This window comes from Pseudochaenichthys georgianus, chromosome 22 (genome assembly GCF_902827115.2).
Source record: "Pseudochaenichthys georgianus chromosome 22, fPseGeo1.2, whole genome shotgun sequence".
NCBI lineage: Eukaryota > Metazoa > Chordata > Actinopteri > Perciformes > Channichthyidae > Pseudochaenichthys > Pseudochaenichthys georgianus.
In genome coordinates this window covers 2,987,333-3,010,018 of record NC_047524.1, presented here as the reverse complement: position 1 = coordinate 3,010,018, position 22,686 = coordinate 2,987,333, and the positions used below count along the sequence as shown (strand labels likewise).

At 42.1% G+C, this 22,686-nt stretch overlaps 1 protein-coding gene across 2 annotated transcripts in view; it reads right to left on the bottom strand.

Annotated features, from left to right (window-relative positions):
- stag1a (STAG1 cohesin complex component a) overlaps nucleotides 1–22,686 on the bottom strand; it is a 94,641-nt gene that overhangs the window by 15,042 nt on the left and 56,913 nt on the right. For both annotated transcript variants that reach the window (XM_071201680.1, XM_034111173.1), the window contains 21 exons: nucleotides 21,459–21,680; nucleotides 21,113–21,233; nucleotides 20,665–20,820; nucleotides 18,771–18,867; nucleotides 18,600–18,676; nucleotides 16,580–16,784; nucleotides 15,562–15,713; nucleotides 13,435–13,508; nucleotides 13,119–13,242; nucleotides 11,914–12,012; nucleotides 11,726–11,805; nucleotides 9,633–9,740; nucleotides 9,363–9,477; nucleotides 8,808–8,925; nucleotides 6,553–6,656; nucleotides 5,848–5,940; nucleotides 4,009–4,302; nucleotides 3,361–3,431; nucleotides 3,075–3,243; nucleotides 2,370–2,462; nucleotides 1,392–1,566 (listed from right to left, as the gene is read on the bottom strand). In XM_071201680.1, coding sequence (XP_071057781.1) covers nucleotides 1,392–1,566; nucleotides 2,370–2,462; nucleotides 3,075–3,243; nucleotides 3,361–3,431; nucleotides 4,009–4,302; nucleotides 5,848–5,940; nucleotides 6,553–6,656; nucleotides 8,808–8,925; nucleotides 9,363–9,477; nucleotides 9,633–9,740; nucleotides 11,726–11,805; nucleotides 11,914–12,012; nucleotides 13,119–13,242; nucleotides 13,435–13,508; nucleotides 15,562–15,713; nucleotides 16,580–16,784; nucleotides 18,600–18,676; nucleotides 18,771–18,867; nucleotides 20,665–20,820; nucleotides 21,113–21,233; nucleotides 21,459–21,487 — 2,554 coding nt within the window. In that variant the 5' untranslated portion in view covers nucleotides 21,488–21,680. The remainder of the gene's footprint in view (nucleotides 1–1,391; nucleotides 1,567–2,369; nucleotides 2,463–3,074; nucleotides 3,244–3,360; nucleotides 3,432–4,008; nucleotides 4,303–5,847; nucleotides 5,941–6,552; nucleotides 6,657–8,807; nucleotides 8,926–9,362; nucleotides 9,478–9,632; nucleotides 9,741–11,725; nucleotides 11,806–11,913; nucleotides 12,013–13,118; nucleotides 13,243–13,434; nucleotides 13,509–15,561; nucleotides 15,714–16,579; nucleotides 16,785–18,599; nucleotides 18,677–18,770; nucleotides 18,868–20,664; nucleotides 20,821–21,112; nucleotides 21,234–21,458; nucleotides 21,681–22,686) is intronic.

The window sequence follows — 22,686 nt, the reverse complement described above, 5'->3', positions numbered from 1 at the left end:
AAGAGACATGAAGAAGAGGGGACACATGTTGATGTAGAAGAGACATGAGAAGAGGGGACACATGTTGATGTAGAAGAGACATGAAGAAGAGGGACACTGTTGATGTAGAAGAGACATGAAGAGAGGGGACACGTGTTGATGTAGAAGAGACATGGAGAAGAGGGGACACATGTTGATGTAGAAGAGACTGAAGAAGAGGGGACACATGTTGATGTAGAAGAGACATGAGAAGAGGGGACACTGTTGATGTAGAAGAGACATGAAGAAGAGGGGACAATGTTGATGAAGAAGAGACATGAAGAAGAGGGGACACGTGTTGATGTAGAAGAGACATGGAGAAGAGGGGAACATGTTGATGAGAAGAGAAATGAAGAAGGGGACACATGTTGAGTGAAAGAGATGAAGAAGAGGGGAACATGTTGATGTAGAAGAGACATGAGAAGAGGGGACACATGTTGATGTAGAGAGACATGAAGAAGAGGGACACATGTTGATGTAGAAGAGACATGAAGAAGAGGGGACACATGTTGAAGAGACATGAAGAGGGGACACATGTAGAAGAGACATGAAGAAGACTGGGACACATGTTGATGTAGAAGAGACATGGAGAAGAGGGGACACATGTTGATGTAGAAGAGACATGAAGAAGAGGGGACACATGTTGAGTAGAAGAGACATGAAGAAGAGGGGGACACATGTTGATGTAGAAGAGACAGGAGAAGAGGGGACACATGTTGATGTAGAAGAGACATGAAGAAGAGGGGACACATGTTGATGAAGAAGAGACATGAAGAAGACGGGGACCAATGTTGAGTAGAAGAGACATGGAGAAGAGGGGACACATGTGATGTAGAAGAGACATGAAGAAGAGGGGACACATGTTGATGTAGAAGAGACATGAAGAAGAGGGGACACATGGTTGATGAAGAAGACTGACATGAAGAAGAGGGGACACGTTGTCTGAGGTAGAAGAGACATGAAGAAGAGGGGACACATGTTGATGTAGAAGAGACATGAAGAAGAGGGGACACATGTTGATGTAGAAGAGACATAAGAAGAAGGGACACATGTTGATGTAGAAGAGACATGAAGAAGAGGGGACACATGTTGATGTAGAAGAGACATGAAGAAGAGGGGACACATGTTGATGAAGAAGAGACATGAAGAAGAGGGGACACGTGTTGATGTAGAAGAGACATGAAGAAGAGGGGACACATGTTGATGTAGAAGAGACATGAAGAAGAGGGGACACATGTTGATGTAGAAGAGACATGAAGAAGAGGGGACACATGTTGATGTAGAAGAGACATGGAGAAGAGGATTTTGCAGAATAGGTGACCTTTAAGAGATGTCATTCTTATGTATTTCCTTAAACGTCCTTGGACCCTCACCCATGCTCTGACTCTCTTCGTCCTGGTCGACGAAGACGTGGTCCAGGACGAAGTTGAGCAGCTCGTTCTGCAGAGTGCTGTCCGGGTTGAAGACGAGCGGCTGGAACCCCTCCCTGTTGCCGGAGGCCAGCTGGTGACTGAAGATCGTCAGCAGGTCGCAGAGCAGCATGAACGCCTGATGCAGGAGCGAATGAAGGGTCGGGATTAGATTAAAAAACCCTACCTCAAGTCATCATTATAAACTCACCATGACCTTTGACCCCTAACCCATCACAGTCCCCCTGCCTCCACTCCACTCCTACTTATTTAATGTTGTACTTTATTATTTGCCCCTTTTGTTTGTTTGCCCCTTGGGTCCCTTGAAAGGCGCTATCTAATCTATTATTATTATTACTGTCTATTCTACATATTCCTTTACTAGTAACTAACCTTTGAGCATTAACAAATGGGGACAAAAATACATTTGAAAACCATTGAAACAAAAAACTATTTTCCAGAGTAACTCAACAACAAATGTCAAAATATAAAAAATGACAGAAGAAAATATAGGGAAACATTTCAATGATTTTTTAACACTACAATAATTGTTGCTATCTGTCTGTCCTTCTACATCCTCTCCAGGGTTACATATCAAACTCAAATTGTCATATATCACAAACTGTGACAGTCGTGTCGTGCACTAATGTATATTCCCAAAGATATCGAAGTGAGTGTTATTCTGTATTTATTGATTGTTGTGTATCTTATTGTGTGCATGTGTATACATGTGTCTGTTGATTGTGTATATATAGGATATACATATTTGTATTTTTGTATTCGGGATTGTGGGAAACGGTATTTCGATCTCTCTGTCTGTACACACAACTGACAGATTGACAATTGACTTGATCAATTGTAAAGAAAGCTGTACACTGTTTATAATTTAAAATCTCAAGACACATCTATTCTTCACTAAAGGTGTGCGCAGTGTTTCGTTACCTGCTCTTTGACCATTGTGTTGACGTTGGACAGGCACTGCTGGCACACAGCCAGGAACGACTTCACCACTCTCCTGAGAGCCAGCATGTCATCCTGCAAGAAGTGTCACAAATAATGAGCACTTTAAAGGAAATCGATATTAAACAGCAGCATCAGTCAGGCTACGTGTTTCATTACTAAATGAACTTAAATGACATAATTAGTCAACTGCTAACTCCATTAAAGAATCAATTCACTTTGTGTTGACGCTGGTCGGGCCAGGCAAAGATCTAGTCCGATGACAATCAACAAATTATGACCTAACAATACTGATACTACTGATAGTATTATCAGTATTGTTAAAATGTGTTTTTGTTATTGTAAAACTAGCAGCATTTTGCCTTAGTAAATATCTTATTAAACATTATGCTTCCTCCCGCTCCTTTCGGACGCTTATGATTAATTATTATTATTTTTGTTGAATATATAAATATTGTTTGACACAAAAAATGTTGTGTTCTACCAATACAGTATTCTGTTTTTAAATCATCTGTTTGAAATAAAGGTGGAAATAAAATAAGTAGAGGAGTAAAGTACTGATACCAGACAAATGTACAGTAACAAAGTATTTGTACTCCACTACTTCCCACCTCTGGTCAAATAACTGATTAGCTAAGGTCAGAAAATGTATCTACAGGTAAGTATTATTCAGGACCCATGTGTCACCTTGCTGGGAGAGCCCTCTGTGACCTTCACCAGCTGCCAGAGGACGGAGTATTGCGAGCACTGCAGGGCCTGCACGGCGATCTGCTCCGGCATGGAGCCCTGCTCGATGCCCGCCTTCAGCAGCCGGTAGCAGCTCCCAAATAAATCCCACCGGGTCAGGTCATGGGCGCTGAAACAGGAAGCAAGAGGTCAATACATCACATTCATAAAGTATCTGGCATTTAGCTTTAATTAAGTGATATCCAGTGCTTTCAGTCAGTTAACATTACAGTTTGTCTTCTCTTACTTGTGGAAGGCTGTGAGTCTCTTAAGCGTAGATAAAACGTTGTAGATATCGTCGTCATCGGCCTCCTCCGCCTGCAGAATACCAAACACCTGTTAGTGCACAAAGACTACGGATGCTGGGGTCATATGCGAGGATGCTGGATATAAATTGGTCTGATGAATTATGGGAAATGTTATATTATTAAATTAAATATTATTATAATGTATTTTCAGCACCTTCAAAATTGTTTAGTCCACAACTTTAGATGAATAAAACATAATTAAAATTAGCATGTTAGCCAGTGTGAAGTGTTTTGTTAACAATAGTAATGTCAATTGCATTTGGTTAGGTCAGAGCTTTGCGATCATGAATTGTCTTTGATCACTCGCATATTCTCTGAAGAGAAATTCACCAAAATGTGAAATTACGGATTAAATATCTAATGAATGGTTCATTATATCAGATAATAAAAAATCATATCAGGCATCCCTAGTTATGTGTTACTACCTTTATACTTAAAAATTCCATACCTCTAATTGTCCACACTTCCTGTGCATCGTGCGGCTTCATTTCAAAGACATTAAGTGCAGCATTTCTTTCACCAGTCACTACTGCACCAACCCCTGCTTATCTTCCCTCATACCTCCCCATATCCACATCCACTCATACCTCCTGCAGCAGATCCTCCACAGAGTGAGAGAAGCGGTCGGTCATCTCGTCGATGAGCTGCGAGCGGGCGATGTCCACGCGGTTCATGATGGTGTACTCCTCGGAGCAGAGGATGCTGTAGGTCTTACTGCAGGCCTCCAGCACGTCCATCTCGATGTGCTTCTCCACCACCAGGCGGATCTGCTTCAGCAGGGCGTCCAGGTGCTTCTCCATCCGCCCGGCGCTGTACACGTCCAGGTCGAAGAACTGAGGGATCTGCAGCAGGTTGGCCACCTTCTCCGAGTCCGCCTGGTACTGTGTGGAGATGGAGAGGTGAGAAACAGATAATCAGGACATCAGAGAGTCTACACACCTTCCATCGCAGACTGAAAACCAGGGCCATTTCTTCCTATAGGGCCCCCACGGCCACTAGGGGGCCCCCAAGCTGAAAGTTCAGGTTCAGCCTCAATATATTTGGGGACAATTTAAATTAGGTCTTTATTTGTAGACAGCCAAGCCCCCTCCTGTGTTCGGTGAAGCATATATGCTTAAAATAAAATGTAGGATAGGATATAAACACAACTAAACTGCAATGATAGCAAAGATACCAACGTCCAAATCATTACTGGGCTGTCACCCAATGAGTGGCGTCTGAGGAAGATGAAAAATGTATACTAAACGTTGTTGAGAAAATGCTGCATCTCTTGCATTTATTGACGTAGAGGAGCCTTATTGTTTACCTTTTTAATATAATTAGTTGTAAGTTTCAATTGCTTGGTTTTCGTGAAATTAGCCTGTTTTCCTCTTAAAGTGTAACAGATTGAAGCATCTCCACAGATCATCTTAAAGGCTTCGGAATCCCCCCATTGTAGTTTGAAGAAAAAGGGCCCCCGAACAGCATCTTGCATAGGGCCCCCAAAAAGCTAGAAACGGCCCTGCTGAGAACTCACTTGTTTCCACCGCATCTTACATTATCTCTCATGTTTGTTGATTTGTGAAGCGCTCTTGAGACAAATGTGTTTTTTATGATATTGGGCTATATATATATATATATGAATTGAATCTTTGCTAATAACAATAATTTAACAAGAAACATTATCTTCTGTACGTAGGTTTGGCTTTAAGTGAAGCAAATGCAGTGGCACTTAATCTGGCTGGGTTTATAGATAGGAGATGCACCTGCAGGATTCTTGCTTTGGAGTTTGTTTCTCGACTTACAATGAACTTATTGTAAGTCGCTTTGGATCAAAGAGTCAGCGCAAGGTACTGTAATGTAATCAATATGATGTATAGCTTATAATACTTCATAAAAAAGCCTTCTGTAGCATAGTTGTATATCTCTTTTAAGGTCAAATGAGTTGTCAGGAAACATGGAGTTTTACAATTTTTTTCAACTCTCCATCTTAAAATAACAAAGCTTTAAGGTGCTTTTGGTAAAAGACTGAATGGGCTCTAATTACATAATGAATCAGATAAGCGTCCTGACTATGTGAATTATTCCAGAAGCACCGCTACTAGTGCATCAGATGAGTTAGCACATTGTAACAGAGTACAGAAAAGCTAAGAAATAGATATCTGTGATGCTTTATTTACCCGGATCTATACAGAAAAAAAAGTCACAAGCCGAGATTCAGAGGCAGAAAAGACAAAAAACAAACCCATCAATCTCTATTTTTGTTTCCCAGTTAATAAAACAGACAAGTATTTGGCCAGCACACCTCTCCAGATTGGCTTTCATTCAATAACACTTCTCATGGCTATATAGATAACACCCTGATCAATTATTTCGACAAACAGATCAGTCACTCCGCCGCTCGTTAATCAGTGTCTGCCGCAGGATGAGCTTCCGAGAGGTTTTACCTTGGACAGCAGCATGGGCAGCGCCATGATGTAGTGCTCTGTCAGTTTGTTCTTATCGTCTATCTGCGTCTTCCTCTCCTTCGCTGTCAACACCTGGACAAGCAGAATGTCAAATGTGTAAAAAGAAATGCATGAAAAAGGGAAATAAACAGGGATTTTCTGAGTCTGCTGTTCTTTCATTGGGACCAAGAAGATTATTCATGGTTGAACAAATACATCTGTTTTGCAATCTCAGCATGTATTCATAAATGTGCCGAAGCTTGCTGACAATGAATACACACTCCGTTAGATATCCAGCTGTTTTAATTTAGATTTTGAGCAATTTAATTGAACACTTAAGGCGGTTACACACAGGTGGTGTTTTTTAGAAATTGTATCAATTTAACGCTGAATTAATCTATGAATGAATTCGAGTGCATGCTGAGTGAACAGTAAATATAAACAATAAAAGGTATATAAGGATTATAAATACAACAACACAGAAGGTGTCCGAACCTTATTACTCTGAAACACTGAAAACATGAAGAAAACCATCTGTAAAAAAAAGTCATGTGAAAATCTATTCTTTGAAATTGGCATATTAAGACATCTACATTTATTTTGTAACCAAGGACAACAGCATCGGACTGCTATCTCCACACAACTGTGTCAATATGTGTACAGTTAAAGTGAATGCTGGTAGTACAGTGCGTATACTCGACCTACCCGTTTGCCGGTGCCTCTGCCGACCGGTGGGTGAGCCTCTGCTGCCTGACGGAGGGTGCACACCATCAGCTCTATCAGAGCGCTCTCCTGTCTGTCCGACAACACTGCAAACACAGGAGGAGAGAGTCAGAGAAACCAGTCAGAGACAATACAGAGAGTCAGAGAAACCAGTGTGGAGATAAGACAGAGAGTCAGATAAACCAGTGGGGAGATAAGACAGAGTCAGAGAAACCAGTGGGGAGATAAGACAGAGTCAGAGAAACCAGTGTGGAGATAAGACAGAGAGTCAGAGAAACCAGTGGGGAGATAAGACAGAGAGTCAGAGAAACCAGTGTGGAGATAAGACAGAGAGTCAGAGAAACCAGTGGGTAGATAAGACAGAGAGTCAGAGAAACCAGTGGGGAGATAAGACAGAGAGTCAGAGAAACCAGTGGGGAGATAAGACAGAGAGTCAGAGAAACCAGTGGGTAGATAAGACAGAGAGTCAGAGAAACCAGTGGGGAGATAGGACAGAGAGTCAGAGAAACCAGTGGGGAGATAAGACAGAGAGTCAGAGAAACCAGTGGGGAGATAATACAGAGAGTCAGAGAAACCAGTGGGGAGATAAGACAGAGAGTCAGGGAAACCAGTGGGGAGATAAGACAGAGAGTCAGAGAAACCAGTGGGGAGATAATACAGAGAGTCAGAGAAACCAGTGGGGAGATAAGACAGAGAGTCAGAGAAACCAGTGGGGAGATAAGACAGAGAGTCAGAGAAACCAGTGGGGAGATAAGACAGAGAGTCAGGGAAACCAGTGGGGAGATAAGACAGAGAGTCAGGGAAACCAGTGGGGAGATAAGACAGAGAGTCAGAGAAACCAGTGGGGAGATAATACAGAGAGTCAGAGAAACCAGTGGGGAGATAAGACAGAGAGTTAGAGAAACCAGTGGGGAGATAAGACAGAGAGTCAGGGAAACCAGTGGGGAGATAAGACAGAGAGTCAGAGAAACCAGTGTGGAGATAAGACAGAGAGTCAGAGAAACCAGTGGGGAGATAAGACAGAGAGTCAGAGAAACCAGTGGGGAGATAAGACAGAGAGTCAGAGAAACCAGTGGGGAGATAATACAGAGAGTCAGAGAAACCAGTGGGGAGATAAGACAGAGAGTCAGAGAAACCAGTGGGGAGATAAGACAGAGAGTCAGAGAAACCAGTGTGGAGATAAGACAGAGAGTCAGAGAAACCAGTGGGGAGATAAGACAGAGAGTCAGAGAAACCAGTGGGGAGATAAGACAGAGAGTCAGAGAAACCAGTGGGGAGATAAGACAGAGAGTCAGAGAAACCAGTGTGGAGATAAGACAGAGAGTCAGAGAAACCAGTGTGGAGATAAGACAGAGAGTCAGAGAAACCAGTGGGGAGATAAGACAGAGAGTCAGAGAAACCAGTGGGGAGATAAGACCGAGAGTCAGGGAAACCAGTGGGGAGATAAGACAGAGAGTCAGGGAAACCAGTGGGGAGATAAGACAGAGAGTCAGAGAAACCAGTGGGGAGATAAGACAGAGAGTCAGAGAAACCAGTGGGGAGATAAGACAGAGAGTCAGAGAAACCAGTGGGGAGATAAGACAGAGAGTCAGAGAAACCAGTGGGGAGATAAGACCGAGAGTCAGGGAAACCAGTGGGGAGATAAGACAGAGAGTCAGAGAAACCAGTGGGGAGATAAGACAGAGAGTCAGAGAAACCAGTGGGGAGATAAGACAGAGAGTCAGAGAAACCAGTGGGGAGATAAGACCGAGAGTCAGGGAAACCAGTGGGGAGATAAGACAGAGAGTCAGGGAAACCAGTGGGGAGATAAGACAGAGAGTCAGGGAAACCAGTGGGGAGATAAGACAGAGAGTCAGAGAAACCAGTGGGGAGATAAGACAGAGAGTTAGAGAAACCAGTGGGGAGATAAGACAGAGAGTCAGGGAAACCAGTGGGGAGATAAGACAGAGAGTCAGAGAAACCAGTGTGGAGATAAGACAGAGAGTCAGAGAAACCAGTGGGGAGATAAGACAGAGAGTCAGAGAAACCAGTGGGGAGATAAGACAGAGAGTCAGGGAAACCAGTGGGGAGATAAGACAGAGAGTCAGAGAAACCAGTGGGGAGATAAGACAGAGAGTCAGAGAAACCAGTGTGGAGATAAGACAGAGAGTCAGAGAAACACTTTGTGTGTGTGTGTGTGTGTGTGTGTGTGTGTGTGTGTGTGTGTGTGTGTGTGTGTGTGTGTGTGTGTGTCGTACCCTCCTCTCCCTGCACAGGCTCCTCCAGCAGAAGCTCAGTCATACACTCCCAGTCCTTCAGCAGCTCCTGAGAGCTCTCCCACAGCGAGTCCACCAGGTATGCTGCGTGTTCATGAAGCTACACACACACACACACACACACACACACACACACACACACACACACACACACACACAACACACACACACACACACACACACACACACACACACACACACACACACACACACACACACACACACACACACACACACACACACACACACACACACAGTACATGATCAGAATTCTTATAATTCATATTCACAACTTATATTGTTGCAAGTGGGCCAGTTTAAAAAATACACCATCTCACCAATAAAATAACACATATGTACTTATATGATTCTGTTTTCTTCAAGGTTGTGTCTTCCTGGTCGAATGTACTTATTGTAAGTCGCTTTGGATAAAAGCGTCAGCTAAATGCAATGTAATAATAATAATGTAATAATATATTTTTAACTGCAAATACGTGCATGCTTAGTATCATCCATCGTGTTGAAACCCTGTGTTACCTCGCTCTCCAGAAAGAAGAGCACCAGCATGCGGATGAGGTTTCCGTTGGGACTGCTCCTCCCTCTGCGTTTCGCCAACGCTTCCTCCGCCAGAGGGTCATGACGACTGAACAGTCTGAGAGGGAGGAGGGAGAGAGATGTATCGGTGAACAAAATGGAGGAAGGCAGATCTTCAAATCACTATGAAATGACAAATATATCCGACGTAAATGAATCTCAACATTATTTCAAGTCAGAATTGTTTGAGTTTGAGTTAGGAGACGGACTCACTTCCTGTGCAGGAACTCTCCGGCAGCTACTGCCACAGGTCGGTGGGCCGAGTAGACCAGGTGGTACACGTTCTCACAGTCCTCATTGGATAGGGCGTCTTCACTGCCCCTGCAACAGATCATCAAAATGAGTTACACTCAACACAAGAACACAAACCGACCTTTATTTCTCCTCAGACTGAGGTGGGAAGTAGTGGAGTACAAATACTTCGTTACTGTACTAAAGTAATTTGTTTTGGTATCAGTACTTTACTCCACTACTTATTTTTCTGACGACTTTTTACTTTGACTTCTTACATGTTGAACCCAAATACCTGTACTTTCTACTTCTCACATGTTGAACTCAAAAACCTGTACTTTCTACTTCTTACATGTTGAACTCAAATACCTGTACTTTCTACTTCTTACATGTTGAACTCAAATACCTGTACTTTCTACTTCTTACATGTTGAACCCAAATACCTGTACTTTCTACTTCTCACATGTTGAACTCAAATACCTGTACTTTCTACTTCTTACATGTTGAACTCAAATACCTGTACTTTCTACTTCTTACATGTTGAACACAAATACCTGTACTTTCTACTTCTTACATGTTGAACTCAAATACCTGTACTTTCTACTTCTCACATGTTGAACACAAATACCTGTACTTTCTACTTCATACATGTTGAACTCAAATACCTGTACTTTCTACTTCTTACATGTTGAACTCAAATACCTGTACTTTCTACTTCTTACATGTTGAACACAAATACCTGTACTTTCTACTTCTTACATGTTGAACTCAAATACCTGTACTTTCTACTTCTTACATGTTGAACTCAAATACCTGTACTTTCTACTTCTTACATGTTGAACACAAATACCTGTACTTTCTACTTCTTACATGTTGAACTCAAATACCTGTACTTTCTACTTCTTACATGTTGAACTCAAATACCTGTACTTTCTACTTCTTACATGTTGAACACAAATACCTGTACTTTCTACTTCTTACATGTTGAACACAAATACCTGTACTTTCTACTTCTTACATGTTGAACTCAAATACCTGTACTTTCTACTTCTTACATGTTGAACTCAAATACCTGTACTTTCTACTTCTTACATGTTGAACACAAATACCTGTACTTTCTACTTCTTACATGTTGAACTCAAACACCTGTACTTTCTACTTCTTACATGTTGAACACAAATACCTGTACTTTCTACTTCTTACATGTTGAACACAAATACCTGTACTTTCTACTTCTTACATGTTGAACACAAATACCTGTACTTTCTACTTCTTACATGTTGAACTCAAATACCTGTACTTTCTACTTCTTACATGTTGAACACAAATACCTGTATTTTCTACTTCTTACATGTTGAACACAAATACCTGTACTTTCTACTTCTCACATGTTGAACTCAAATACCTGTACTTTCTACTTCTTACATGTTGAACTCAAATACCTGTACTTTCTACTTCTTACATGTTGAACTCAAATACCTGTACTTTCTACTTCTTACATGTTGAACCCAAATACCTGTACTTTCTACTTCTTACATGTTGAACTCAAATACCTGTACTTTCTACTTCTTACATGTTGAACTCAAATACCTGTACTTTCTACTTCTCACATGTTGAACTCAAATACCTGTACTTTCTACTTCTTACATGTTGAACTCAAATACCTGTACTTTCTACTTCTTACATGTTGAACCCAAATACCTGTACTTTCTAAAATGTGTTAAATCTATAAAGGAATATTTGTGAGGCTAAACGTGATGATCAGTAAACTGGCTCTGTCGAACAATCCCTAGTTTCTTGTTTATTAAAACACTGAAGGCAAGTTTATTTATATAGCACCTTTCAACACAAGGCAATTCAAAGTGCTTTACAAAAATGAAAGACATTAAGAAAATGGCATTTAAAAACAGCATGCAGCCTGATCCCCATCTGAAGCATCTCGTCTATTTGACTTGTGACCTTAGACGTGTGCTTTTAATGACTTGACCGTTATTTGATCAATTATAAATGAATCTTGTTAAAAATACAGGCTGTTTAGTTCTGGGAAAAAGGCTGAAAGCATTGAAGTGACTCACTGCAGGATGAGTGTGACCAGTCTGATGGCCTCCACCGCCACATCATACTCCTTGTCCAGCGTCATGGAGACGATACGGTCCTGTCGAAACAGAGAGAAATACAGCAATGAGTCGACTGAAACGCAACACAATCTAAGCATTGCTCAGTTCTGCTCGAGTATGTAAAAGCAGTCAGGATTTCTCGTTACCTTGAAGCGGTTGGTGAAAAGCTCTAACTTTGGGAACAGCTCTCGGTTTGTGTACAGGTTCTGCAGAGCCTTCAGGCACTTCAGACGCACCTCTCCTTGCTGAAAGAGAGAGCGGCCATTAGAAGGATATTCTTTCTAAATAATAAATAATAATGCATTTTATTTATGGGCGCCTTTCAAAACTCTCAAGGACACCTTACAGAGCATAATTAAAGAAGAGCACACAGTAATACAAGACTTAAAAAATACTTAAAAAACAGAGACTTAAAAACAACAATCAGTTTAGCAGAGATTAAGAAATGGAATATGCCAGTTTAAAAAGGTGTGTTTTCAGGCTGGATTTGAAGGTTGGGAGTGAGTCCATATTGCGGATGTCTTGTGGGAGAGAGTTCCAGAGACGGGGGGCAGAGTGGCTGAAGGCTCGAGACCCCATGGTGATCGGGCGGGCAGAAGGTACAGAGAGTTGGAAGGCAGAGGAGGATCGGAGAGTACGAGAGGGAGTGTAGATGTGAAGGAGCTCAGAGAGATATGGAGGTGCAAGTGTGTGAAGGGCCTTGAAGGTGAGGAGCAGCACTTTGAAGTCTATGCGGTGCTTAACGGGGAGCCAATGGAGTTGTTGGAGAACCGGAGTGATGTGATTAATGAAAGGAGTTCTGGTGAGTGTCGGTTCATCAGGGTGTTTCAGAACCAGCTCTGAAACACACTGGAATAAAAAATGCTGCTCCAAAAACAACTTAAAGAATAATGAAAACAAGTCGTTTTCACTTCAAATAAGTAAAAAAAAATCGGCCAATAGAACGAGGGGAAATCTGCTTGGTAAGATTTCTTAAAATAAGAAGGGATATTAAGATGTATCAGATCTTGTAATCAGCTGGGAGAACTACTTTTGACCAGAATCAGGAAATGTCGTGTCTATAAGCCGCAAATGCTCAAAAGTTTTCTGATGTCAGTTGGTGATTTTCTAATAAAATTGTGTTTCATCCGATATACAACTCAAAATAAGATGTTTGGACTTAACAAGATGATGCATCGTCTAAAAGCAAGACCCGATATCTCACTGCAGTTACCTCTGAAGTTATGACGTCTTATATCAGGTGTAGAGACATATTCTAGATATTAGACGAATACACTTGGTGGTGCATTAACCTCGTTTAAAAAAGTGCGAGGGGAAATCGCTCAGTCGGGTTTCACGGATGTGTTCTTACCCTATCGTGTAACGTCCAGCCAACATACTTCAGGTAACTGTCATTAAGAAAAGCGTCGCTGTACATTTTCATCCACACTCCAATCTCTTCAATACAGATGGCTCGGATTTCAGCGATCGCATCCCTAGAAAACCGAGAGTCGCACAAAAACATTATTATTATCAGTTTAAGAATTGTTATTACATTTATAATGGTGAGAAACAAGTCTCCGAACTGCTATGATAGACAACTTATGACAAAAGCTGATCGGTAATTCATTTGAACATATAAGTAGCATTATCTTCTAGAAGTTACAAACAAATTAAATGAAATGTACCTGTAGCGATGCACAAAGATTCCCTTGAAGATAGAGTTCATCATATTCTCTATTTCATCCTGATTTTCTTGAAGCTGCAACGACAAAAATACAAAGTTTTACTACAAGAGCGTGATGAAAAACATAAGAGAACATCTTAGGAAATGTAATGATGTAAGTAATGATCACACAAGACAACATGTTATATTGCTGCAAAACCAAAATACAAAATGTGTCAGATATGACAAACACTCCATAAAATACTTAAGCAATGGTTTCAGGACTATGTGTTAAAAACTCTGCGTGAAAAGCTTTAGTTACTTAAAGGTCTCCTATTATACTGTTCTTCATCAATATATCACAGCTCTCAGATATACAAAACATGTCTCTGAAGTGTTTGGCTCCAAACACCAAACAGATCATTGCAGCATTACCCATAATCCCCTCTGTTTCAGCCCTGTTTCCAAAGTGCTGATTCTCTGTCTGTTACTTTAGATGAAAATAAGGAGCCCCTCCCCACGCCCCTCTGAGAGACATTTGGTTACAAAGAACTCAATAGTGCTCTAGAGGAGATTCAGGTGCTAAGGTGTGGGGGGGGGGTACCTTGGTTGCTGATTGGCTAATGGTTACACAAGCCAACACATCGTTATGACATCACAAAGTGGCCAAAATCTGATCAGCTCATTTTCACACAGGTTTTTATAGAAATGGATCAAAAAGAGAGAGAATCTTTGTTCCTGAAACTTTCAGAGTCTCTTTCCACATAGGGGACACATGTTGATGTAGAAGAGACATGAAGAAGAGGGGACACATGTTGATGTAGAAGAGACATGAAGAAGAGGGGACATATGTTGATGTAGAAGAGACATGAAGAAGAGGGGACACATGTTGATGTAGAAGAGATATGAAGAAGAAGGGACACATGTTGATGTAGAAGAGACATGAAGAAGAGGGGACACATGTTGATGTAGAAGAGACATGAAGAAGAGGGGACACATGTTGATGTAGAAGAGACATGAAGAAGAGGGGACACATGTTGATGTAGAAGAGACATGAAGAAGAGGGGACACATGTTGATGTAGAAGAGACATGAAGAAGAGGGGACACATGTTGATGTAGAAGAGACATGAAGAAGAGGGGACACATGTTGATGTAGAAGAGATATGAAGAAGAGGGGACACATGTTGATGTTGAAGAGACATGAAGAAGAGGGGACACATGTTGATGTAGAAGAGACATGAAGAAGAGGGGACACATGTTGATGTAGAAGAGACATGAAGAAGAGGGGACACATGTTGATGTAGAAGAGACATGGAGAAGAGGGGACACATGTTGATGTAGAAGAGACATGAAGAAGAGGGGACACATGTTGATGTAGAAGAGACATGGAGAAGAGGGGACACATGTTGATGTAGAAGAGACATGAAGAAGAGGGGACACATGTTGATGTAGAAGAGACATGGAGAAGAGGGGACACATGTTGATGTAGAAGAGACATGGAGAAGAGGGGACACATGTTGATGTAGAAGAGACATGGAGAAGAGGGGACACATGTTGATGTAGAAGAGACATGGAGAAGAGGGGACACATGTTGATGGAGAAGAGACGTGAAGAAGAGGGGACACATGTTGATGTAGAAGAGACATGGAGAAGAGGGGACACATGTTGATGTAGAAGAGACATGGAGAAGAGGGGACACATGTTGATGTAGAAGAGACATGGAGAAGAGGGGACACATGTTGATGTAGAAGAGACATGGAGAAGAGGGGACACATGTTGATGTAGAAGAGACATGGAGAAGAGGGGACACATGTTGATGTAGAAGAGACATGGAGAAGAGGGGACACATGTTGATGTAGAAGAGACATGGAGAAGAGGGGACACATGTTGATGTAGAAGAGACATAGAGAAGAGGGGACACATGTTGATGGAGAAGAGACGTGAAGAAGAGGGGACACATGTTGATGTAGAAGAGACATGGAGAAGAGGGGACACATGTTGATGTAGAAGAGACATGGAGAAGAGGGGACACATGTTGATGTAGAAGAGACATGAAGAAGAGGGGACACATGTTGATGTAGAAGAGACATGAAGAAGAGGGGACACATGTTGATGTAGAAGAGACATGGAGAAGAGGGGACAGCCCACCTCCTTCCTCTTCTGCAGCAGCAGCTCCAGCTTGTCGTTGGCTCGTTTCCCGGCGATCTTGTTCCTCTCGGCCTCGTACTGCCGCTGCGTGTTGTCCTGGTGAATGCTCAGGTTCAGCGCCACGTTCACCAGCGCCGTCATCAGCTTCATCGCTGCGCACACGCAGAAAGGCCCAGTTAAGGATCAGACATATATACGTAAAGGCCTCAGACTTGCATCGCAGGAAACTATTTGTAAATTGTACAAAACCAAGTTTACAACCAATTAATCTTGTTTGTTTGTTTGTGCTCCAGGTAAAACAGTCCGACGCAAATACGATAATCAGAAGCATTAAGATATAAAAGTGAAGCTGTTGTCACACATCTTAATAATCAAACAACTTTCAAGCATTAAGTGGCATTTCTAAAGTTAATCCTACTTTTAGTTAACCCCTTTATTCACTTAAACCTTTCTTTATTGTAATGACATGCCACTTGTACGATGTTGCGCGACCAAACAAACTACTGGCTGTTTAGGACATGGTGTCAAACTCAAGGCCCGCGGGCGAAATCCGGCCCACGACTTCATTGTATGTGGCCCGCAAGAGCTTGCAAAGAATATAATACGTTTATAATACGGTATATATTATGACATGCCGCTTTACAAAAGCACGTTGCCCATAAACTACATGTCCCACAATGCATTTCGTTTTGAGACATGCACACTGAAGAGACTTGCAATTATTTGCCCTAGACTTTTGCTTTCAGACGAAGTTAATTATGAAGTCAATACCCTATTAGATAATAATCCAATGCAGAGGTAATAATGTAATATAATACATTATTTGATATATATTATATATTTATATAGTCTTAAAGTTACAACCGGCCCTTTGACTGCAACCTGAATGCTGATGTGGCCCGCGATGAAATTGAGTTTGACCCCCCTGCTTGAGGAGGTGTGTAACTCTCAGAATTACTCTTCAGAAAACGCTGTCCAAACAAAATGTCTCATTGTAACGACGAGCTGCCGTCCTTACCTGCCAACGTGGAGGTGTGTCTGAAGGCTCGCACTTGAGAGTCGGACAGCCCGGTGAGGAGGGAGATCACCGTGTCCATCATGTACTCGTCGTAGATGATGCTGTACTGACACTGGCGGATCAGGACGCTGATGAACTCGCAGAAGTTGTAGCGGAACTTCTTCCACAGCGGCCCGGGCATCGTGAGAGGATAATCCCCGCTGTCCTGTTGACAAAATGTTGGGAAAATACTGAATGTCCTCTTCCGATATCAGAGTCCCCATGGTAACAAAGGTATCCCAACTGGAGCTGTGTACAAGACAGGATGTCTGATGACCCAGAAGAGCATCAGGACTGTTTGAGGCAGATGATAGCTATGTGATTAACATGATGATTCAGCCTCTATGGAGACAGACATCAAGCATGCTCATTTCTGACGTGGAGCTAATCTGAAGTAAACATTGAAGACTGCTTTCTAGTCCTCCATCTTGTGACTCCCTGTCTTGGATATCAGCATGTGAAGGACACTGCTCAGGAACTAGTTGATGCTCTGTATGTGATGACTACTTCCTTTCTGGAGAGGATCACAGACACATGGATCCTGAGGCTGAAGCTCAAGCCGGGGACGAGGGAGATTTTCGAACACAAAACATCCTGATCAGAGCGGCTCCATCGTCGTTTATCAGAGGTCTCTTGTTCAAACCTCTTTGCTGGCAACAATATCCCATCGCTTTCTTCAGTGTTGGAGAAATAGTGTCCCTCTCTTCAGCTGGCGAACTCCACAACCCACAGAGCTTTACTGTCAACTGTGTTATATTTTTCAAGACACCATATCAGATCTTGTTTGTTATCTTATTGGTGTTGTTGTTGTTGTTGTTGTTGTGCAATGCAGTGTGATTTATATATAACTGAGGTGGGCGGTGGGTGGTCAGAGTACCTTTTATAGTGTCATTTATGCTGCTGCTGCTGTAGTGTTTGATGTAAATAGAGGTTAAATGAAATTAAATGAAATCTTAATAATAATAATAATGCATTTTATTTATAGAGCGTGATTTCTTGAAACTCAAAGACACTAACAGAGTAAAGATTCATTAAACTATAGTTAAAACACAACATTAATTACAGATTCAAAGCAGTTCTGAAAAGCTGAGTTTTGATTTGATCCTAATAATATTATTTATCAGTGGGATTTTGATTTGGTCTCGTAGTATGCCTCTGTGTATTCTGTATAACGCGTTACCCATGTATTCTATTTCAAGCTTTTTTAAATATTAGTATCTTGTTTTATCAAGTTTTTTATTTATTTTTATACATGTTTCGTGTATAGTGGCATATTATCCCTGAACGTGAGAAGAGGACACACTGGCCGTTTCTCAATCTCGAGGATACTGGCTTCCAAGCCAATATTTCAAGGATGCTACGTCGTCGAGTGCCGCCGAAGGTCTGTTCCAATGTCCAGCATACTTGGAATTCCACCAAGGCCGTGTCCTTGGTTTTGGGGAAATGTCGAGGCTGCACATGGGTAGACTTCGCGTCCTGAAAATCCCCACAATGCTTTGCGCACGGATCAATTTCAAAAACCCTTGTGGAGAATGGCTGAACCGACGCAGCACACATTTAAATGTAAGTATGTAGTGGCGTAGAACATGTGTTGGTAAATATGTTACTTTGTTACATTTGTTATCACCAAACATGTGTCCCGTGAAAGTAAAGCAAGTTCATAATTAGATAGACATCGTGAGGTATTTATTTTCGGTGCAGTTTATGTTGAAACCGTTAGAGAGAGTGGCACACTTGTTAGCGGTTCCATTCTTCTTCGTTTTCCGAAGCCGTGGCTTGGAAGTATACTTGCTTTGTTTCTGAAGGAAGTGACTTGGAAGTACGCGACTACCAAGCCAGCATCCTTGCGATTGAGAAACAGCCACTGTGTATCGCTTCTATAGACTGGCAACATATTTGATATGCTAATAATTATGATAAATACAGCAACACATCCTTCAAGATAACCGTTTCACTTGAACTATTCTCCGTCTGAACTTACCTCATCAAACTCTTCGGTCATCTTGCGGATGATCTCTGCGTTCTGCATGTTCCTGAACATCTCGATCCTCACGGTGCCTGGTCGCAGAGACATATGGACAGGGTTTCAATCAGATTCACATTTCTATTCGACACGTGTACATGATGTTTTAATAGCTTTGCTTTGTCCTACCTTTGCACCCCGAGCACTGGATGAAGAAATTGATGAGATCCAGAAGCGCCAAGTCTCTGTCCTGTTTGTACGACTCGATCCACTCGTCCACCACAGACTGAACACAAACAGAAACATCTGTTAATACAAAGCTGCTCAATTCACAGCATCACAAATCGCAGTTCAGCGTGACATGAGATCAGCCAAATGTACTAGAATTGGAAATGCAATACTGGTGTTTTTAAGCATCTTGTGAGAGACGTCTACGCTGCTATGGACAATCGTGCACTAATGCACATTCTCAAGATAATGAAGTGACTGTTATTCTGTATATAGAATAGTATGCGTAGGATGCAGCATTGGTTTGTATTAATGTATAAAGCCATTTTAGGTAAGCTTCCACTGTACATATGTGCCAGATTTGCTCCAGTTTGTGACTCTTTCAACCTCAGAACCAGTGCCTGGATACGGGTCCATGTTCCTGCCGTGCAGACTGAGGCTGGAAAAAGGAGTCTTTTTATGATGGTCCTTGGTCTTGGAATGACCTTCAATCAAGCCTCAAACTGAGGGCACTTGTCCCTATAGCCTGTTTTAAATTGAAGTGTCTGAGGTCCTTACCACCAGCTGCTCTTGCAGTAATAAGTAGTGCACCTTTCTTACTGTCCCAAATGTGCACAATGTAGTGACTGCTTTTCGTCTTTTGCTTACTGAGTTGTGTTCTCTGTATTTTAAATGTCTGTGTTATGTGTAAGAACATGTCAGCATTGTAAATGAGATGTTGTCTCAATGTTTTCATCTGGCTAAATACAAATATATTGATTGTTGTGTTGTTTATCTTAATGTGTAAATGTGTCTATTTATTTTTTATTTAGCCTTTATTTATACTGGTGTAAAATCTCATTGAGACACAAGGTCTTATTTTCAAGAGAGACCTGTGTTCAGTGGTAACACTACCACAAAGTTACAGACAGACAGGACACTAAACACAGAGGCAACACTCAAACACAACATCGTACAAAGTAGTCAGATATAGCAGGTGCAAACGACCACAGATGATTTCTCCAGCTTTTTTAAAATGAGTTTAAAATCTGTGATGATCAAATTGGTCAGCTTAAGTTCCTGCTGGAGTGTGTTCCAGGTCGAGGGGGCAGAGTACGATATGGCTTTTTCCCCAAGCACCGTGCGTACTGAGGGGACGGACAGAGTGATGTCGTGTTGAGATCGTAGGCTGTAGCTGTGTCTGTGTGAGATGCAGAGGGCAGCAGTCCAAGCATAGCGGTATCGATGAGTTTGTACCAGTCAGTGATCTGTGCTTTGATAGCGATGTCCAGTTGACTAAAGAGTACAGGATTTATTATACATATCTGTATATTGTATAATTGTATGTTTGTATTCGGGATTGTTGGAAACGTCCTTTTCGATCTCTCCGTCTGTCCACACAAAGTGAAAGATTGACATTAAAGTTGACTTTGACTTTATCGTGTCCTTAAGTAAAGAACCACAGGGATACTTTATCGTAAAATGCTACTCCCTCAGGGCTTTTACGGTGAAACGAAGGTGTGTGTGTGTGTGTGTGTGTGTGTGTGTGTGTGTGTGTGTGTGTGTGTGTGAATAATCAGTGTCACAAGGCTACCCTGGACAAATTCCAGTCAATAACCTGACCCTTCCTATGAGTTCTACCACCTTTATTATCCAGTCTCTCCTGTTCAACTCAGCTTTGGGTATGTCTATTGGGTTCAATGATTCCTCCAAGTGTGTCTACATGTTTGCCTGTTTCTTAATGTGTGCACATGTACAAATGTGTCTTCTTCTGTGTGTATATATACATATTTGGAAACGGTATTTCGATCTCTCTGTCTGCACACACAAGCTTGAAGATGAACGCATGTGTTTCAGGAGCTTGTATCCCACCCACCTGCATGGCGCTCTTCCCCATTCTGACCACTTCAAACAGCGTGACGGGGTCTCCTCCGTCTCCATTATGTTGAACCACACCGTTGGCTTTTCCTCGCCCTCGTGCTACGCTCACAGACTTTTCCGCCGGCGCCTTGCGAGGCTTCTTATTGGTTGACTGTGGGGGCAGAGACGTCAATAACACAGGTAAGAACAACCGCTTGTATTCACTTGAGAAACAGATAACTGGGGGTCGAGACGGCGCACACACACACACACACACACACACACACACACACACACACACACACACACACACACACACACACACACACACACACACACACACACACACACACACACACACACACACACACACACACACACACACACACACACACACACACACAGTCTGATTGTTAACGAGGCTTTTCTCACTCTTTTCCTCACACACACTCTGAGGCTCATACCTGGGCTGCTTTTCCAGGCCTCCCTCTCTTCTTCTTGCCTTTGACCTCTGGTTCTTCAATCTCACTGATGCTCATACTTAAGCCCACTGCGTCTGTTGCCCCAGACTCATTGGACGAGTCCCTGAGAGAGAGAGAGAGAGAGAGAGAAAGAGAGAGAGAGAAAGAGGCAAATATTCAGGAAGTTCTATGAAACACACTCGACAACATCGTGTTTGTTTATGAAGACACAGATGAAGTCACACAAACGTCTACTTTAAAATATTAACTTTATCTACAGTACACAATTACGTCGAGAACCGCTTTAGAAGAGTGAATTCTAACTGTTTCTTTTGTGTGTTTCACTTACTGTAGGACGGGGAGCTCCGAGGTGATCATCCTGGTTAGTGGGGCTGGCGGTGAGGTGTGTAACTTTGTGTGTGTGTGACTTCAGGACTTAGTGTGGTTCAGGTCCAAAAGATGGAGGCACAAAACAGCAGCTCGGTCGGGGGGGAAAGATGTGGAAGGGCAGGGAGGAGAGGCCGCAGGACGGACTGCACTTGACTTAACGGCACTTAACTCTCATCAGCTCCTGGATAGAAACACACAGAGAGAAGGAAGGATGCTTATTAAAACATTAATGTCAAGAAGAAGAAGAAGAAGAAGAAGAAGAAGAAGAAGAAGAAGAAGAAGTGTTTAGCCATTCTTAAACATGTGCCATACAAGCCTGGTTGAGATATGTCAAAGGGAAGCTTGTTTTGTTTTGTTTAAACTGTGATAAATACATGTTCTCATTGTTTTTAACATTAGGCGACACGGGACCGTTTGTCTGATGTGTGGAGTCCTTCTCCCGAGTGTCACAGCAGAGAGAAGCACTTCCACCTGTCACTCAGGATGTGGAGGGGAAATGGGGAGAGGAGGACACCAACTGGACACTTTGAGAACTACAACAGCTAAATATTGAGGGGTGTGTAGTGAAGGTTTGTGCACACGAGTGTTGTTATTGTTAAAAAATGTCAGTAATCCACTGGGAATAATTCGAGATTTGATAAAGTACAGAAACCAAATGAGCTTTCTGTATTAACCAAAGAGAAACATCCTGTTATCGTTACATTTCACCATTTTAAGCTGTGTTAAAGTATTATATAGACGGAAGAGCAGTGCTTTAACGTAATGCCTTTTGGTATATATTAAAAAAATGAAACGAAGTCTTTGTAAGAGGCGAGGGATTCGTACGAATTTCAGAAATCCTTTCCAGAGCTGCAAAACATTCCCAGGTTGCACATATGATGCAAACCCAATCCCAGCATGCTTTGCAGCCAGAGCTAAGCGTGATGGCAATTTCTCCGTTAGAAGACAAGTTGATTATTACATTAGTTTCTGATCTGTTCATACGCTAATGAGAGCACAGAGCAGAGGAGAAGCAACACCCCTCTTCACCACAAGAGGCAGTATGATCCACAAAGTCCTCTGGCCAAAGTGTATCTCAAAGTGCTTCATTGAGTTTTAACTGATGGGAAGTCGGTTGAGAAAAATCCCCCAACACTCATTTAGCTCACAGCGCATATTTAGTCCAGTTCTGATCATCTACAAAGTGT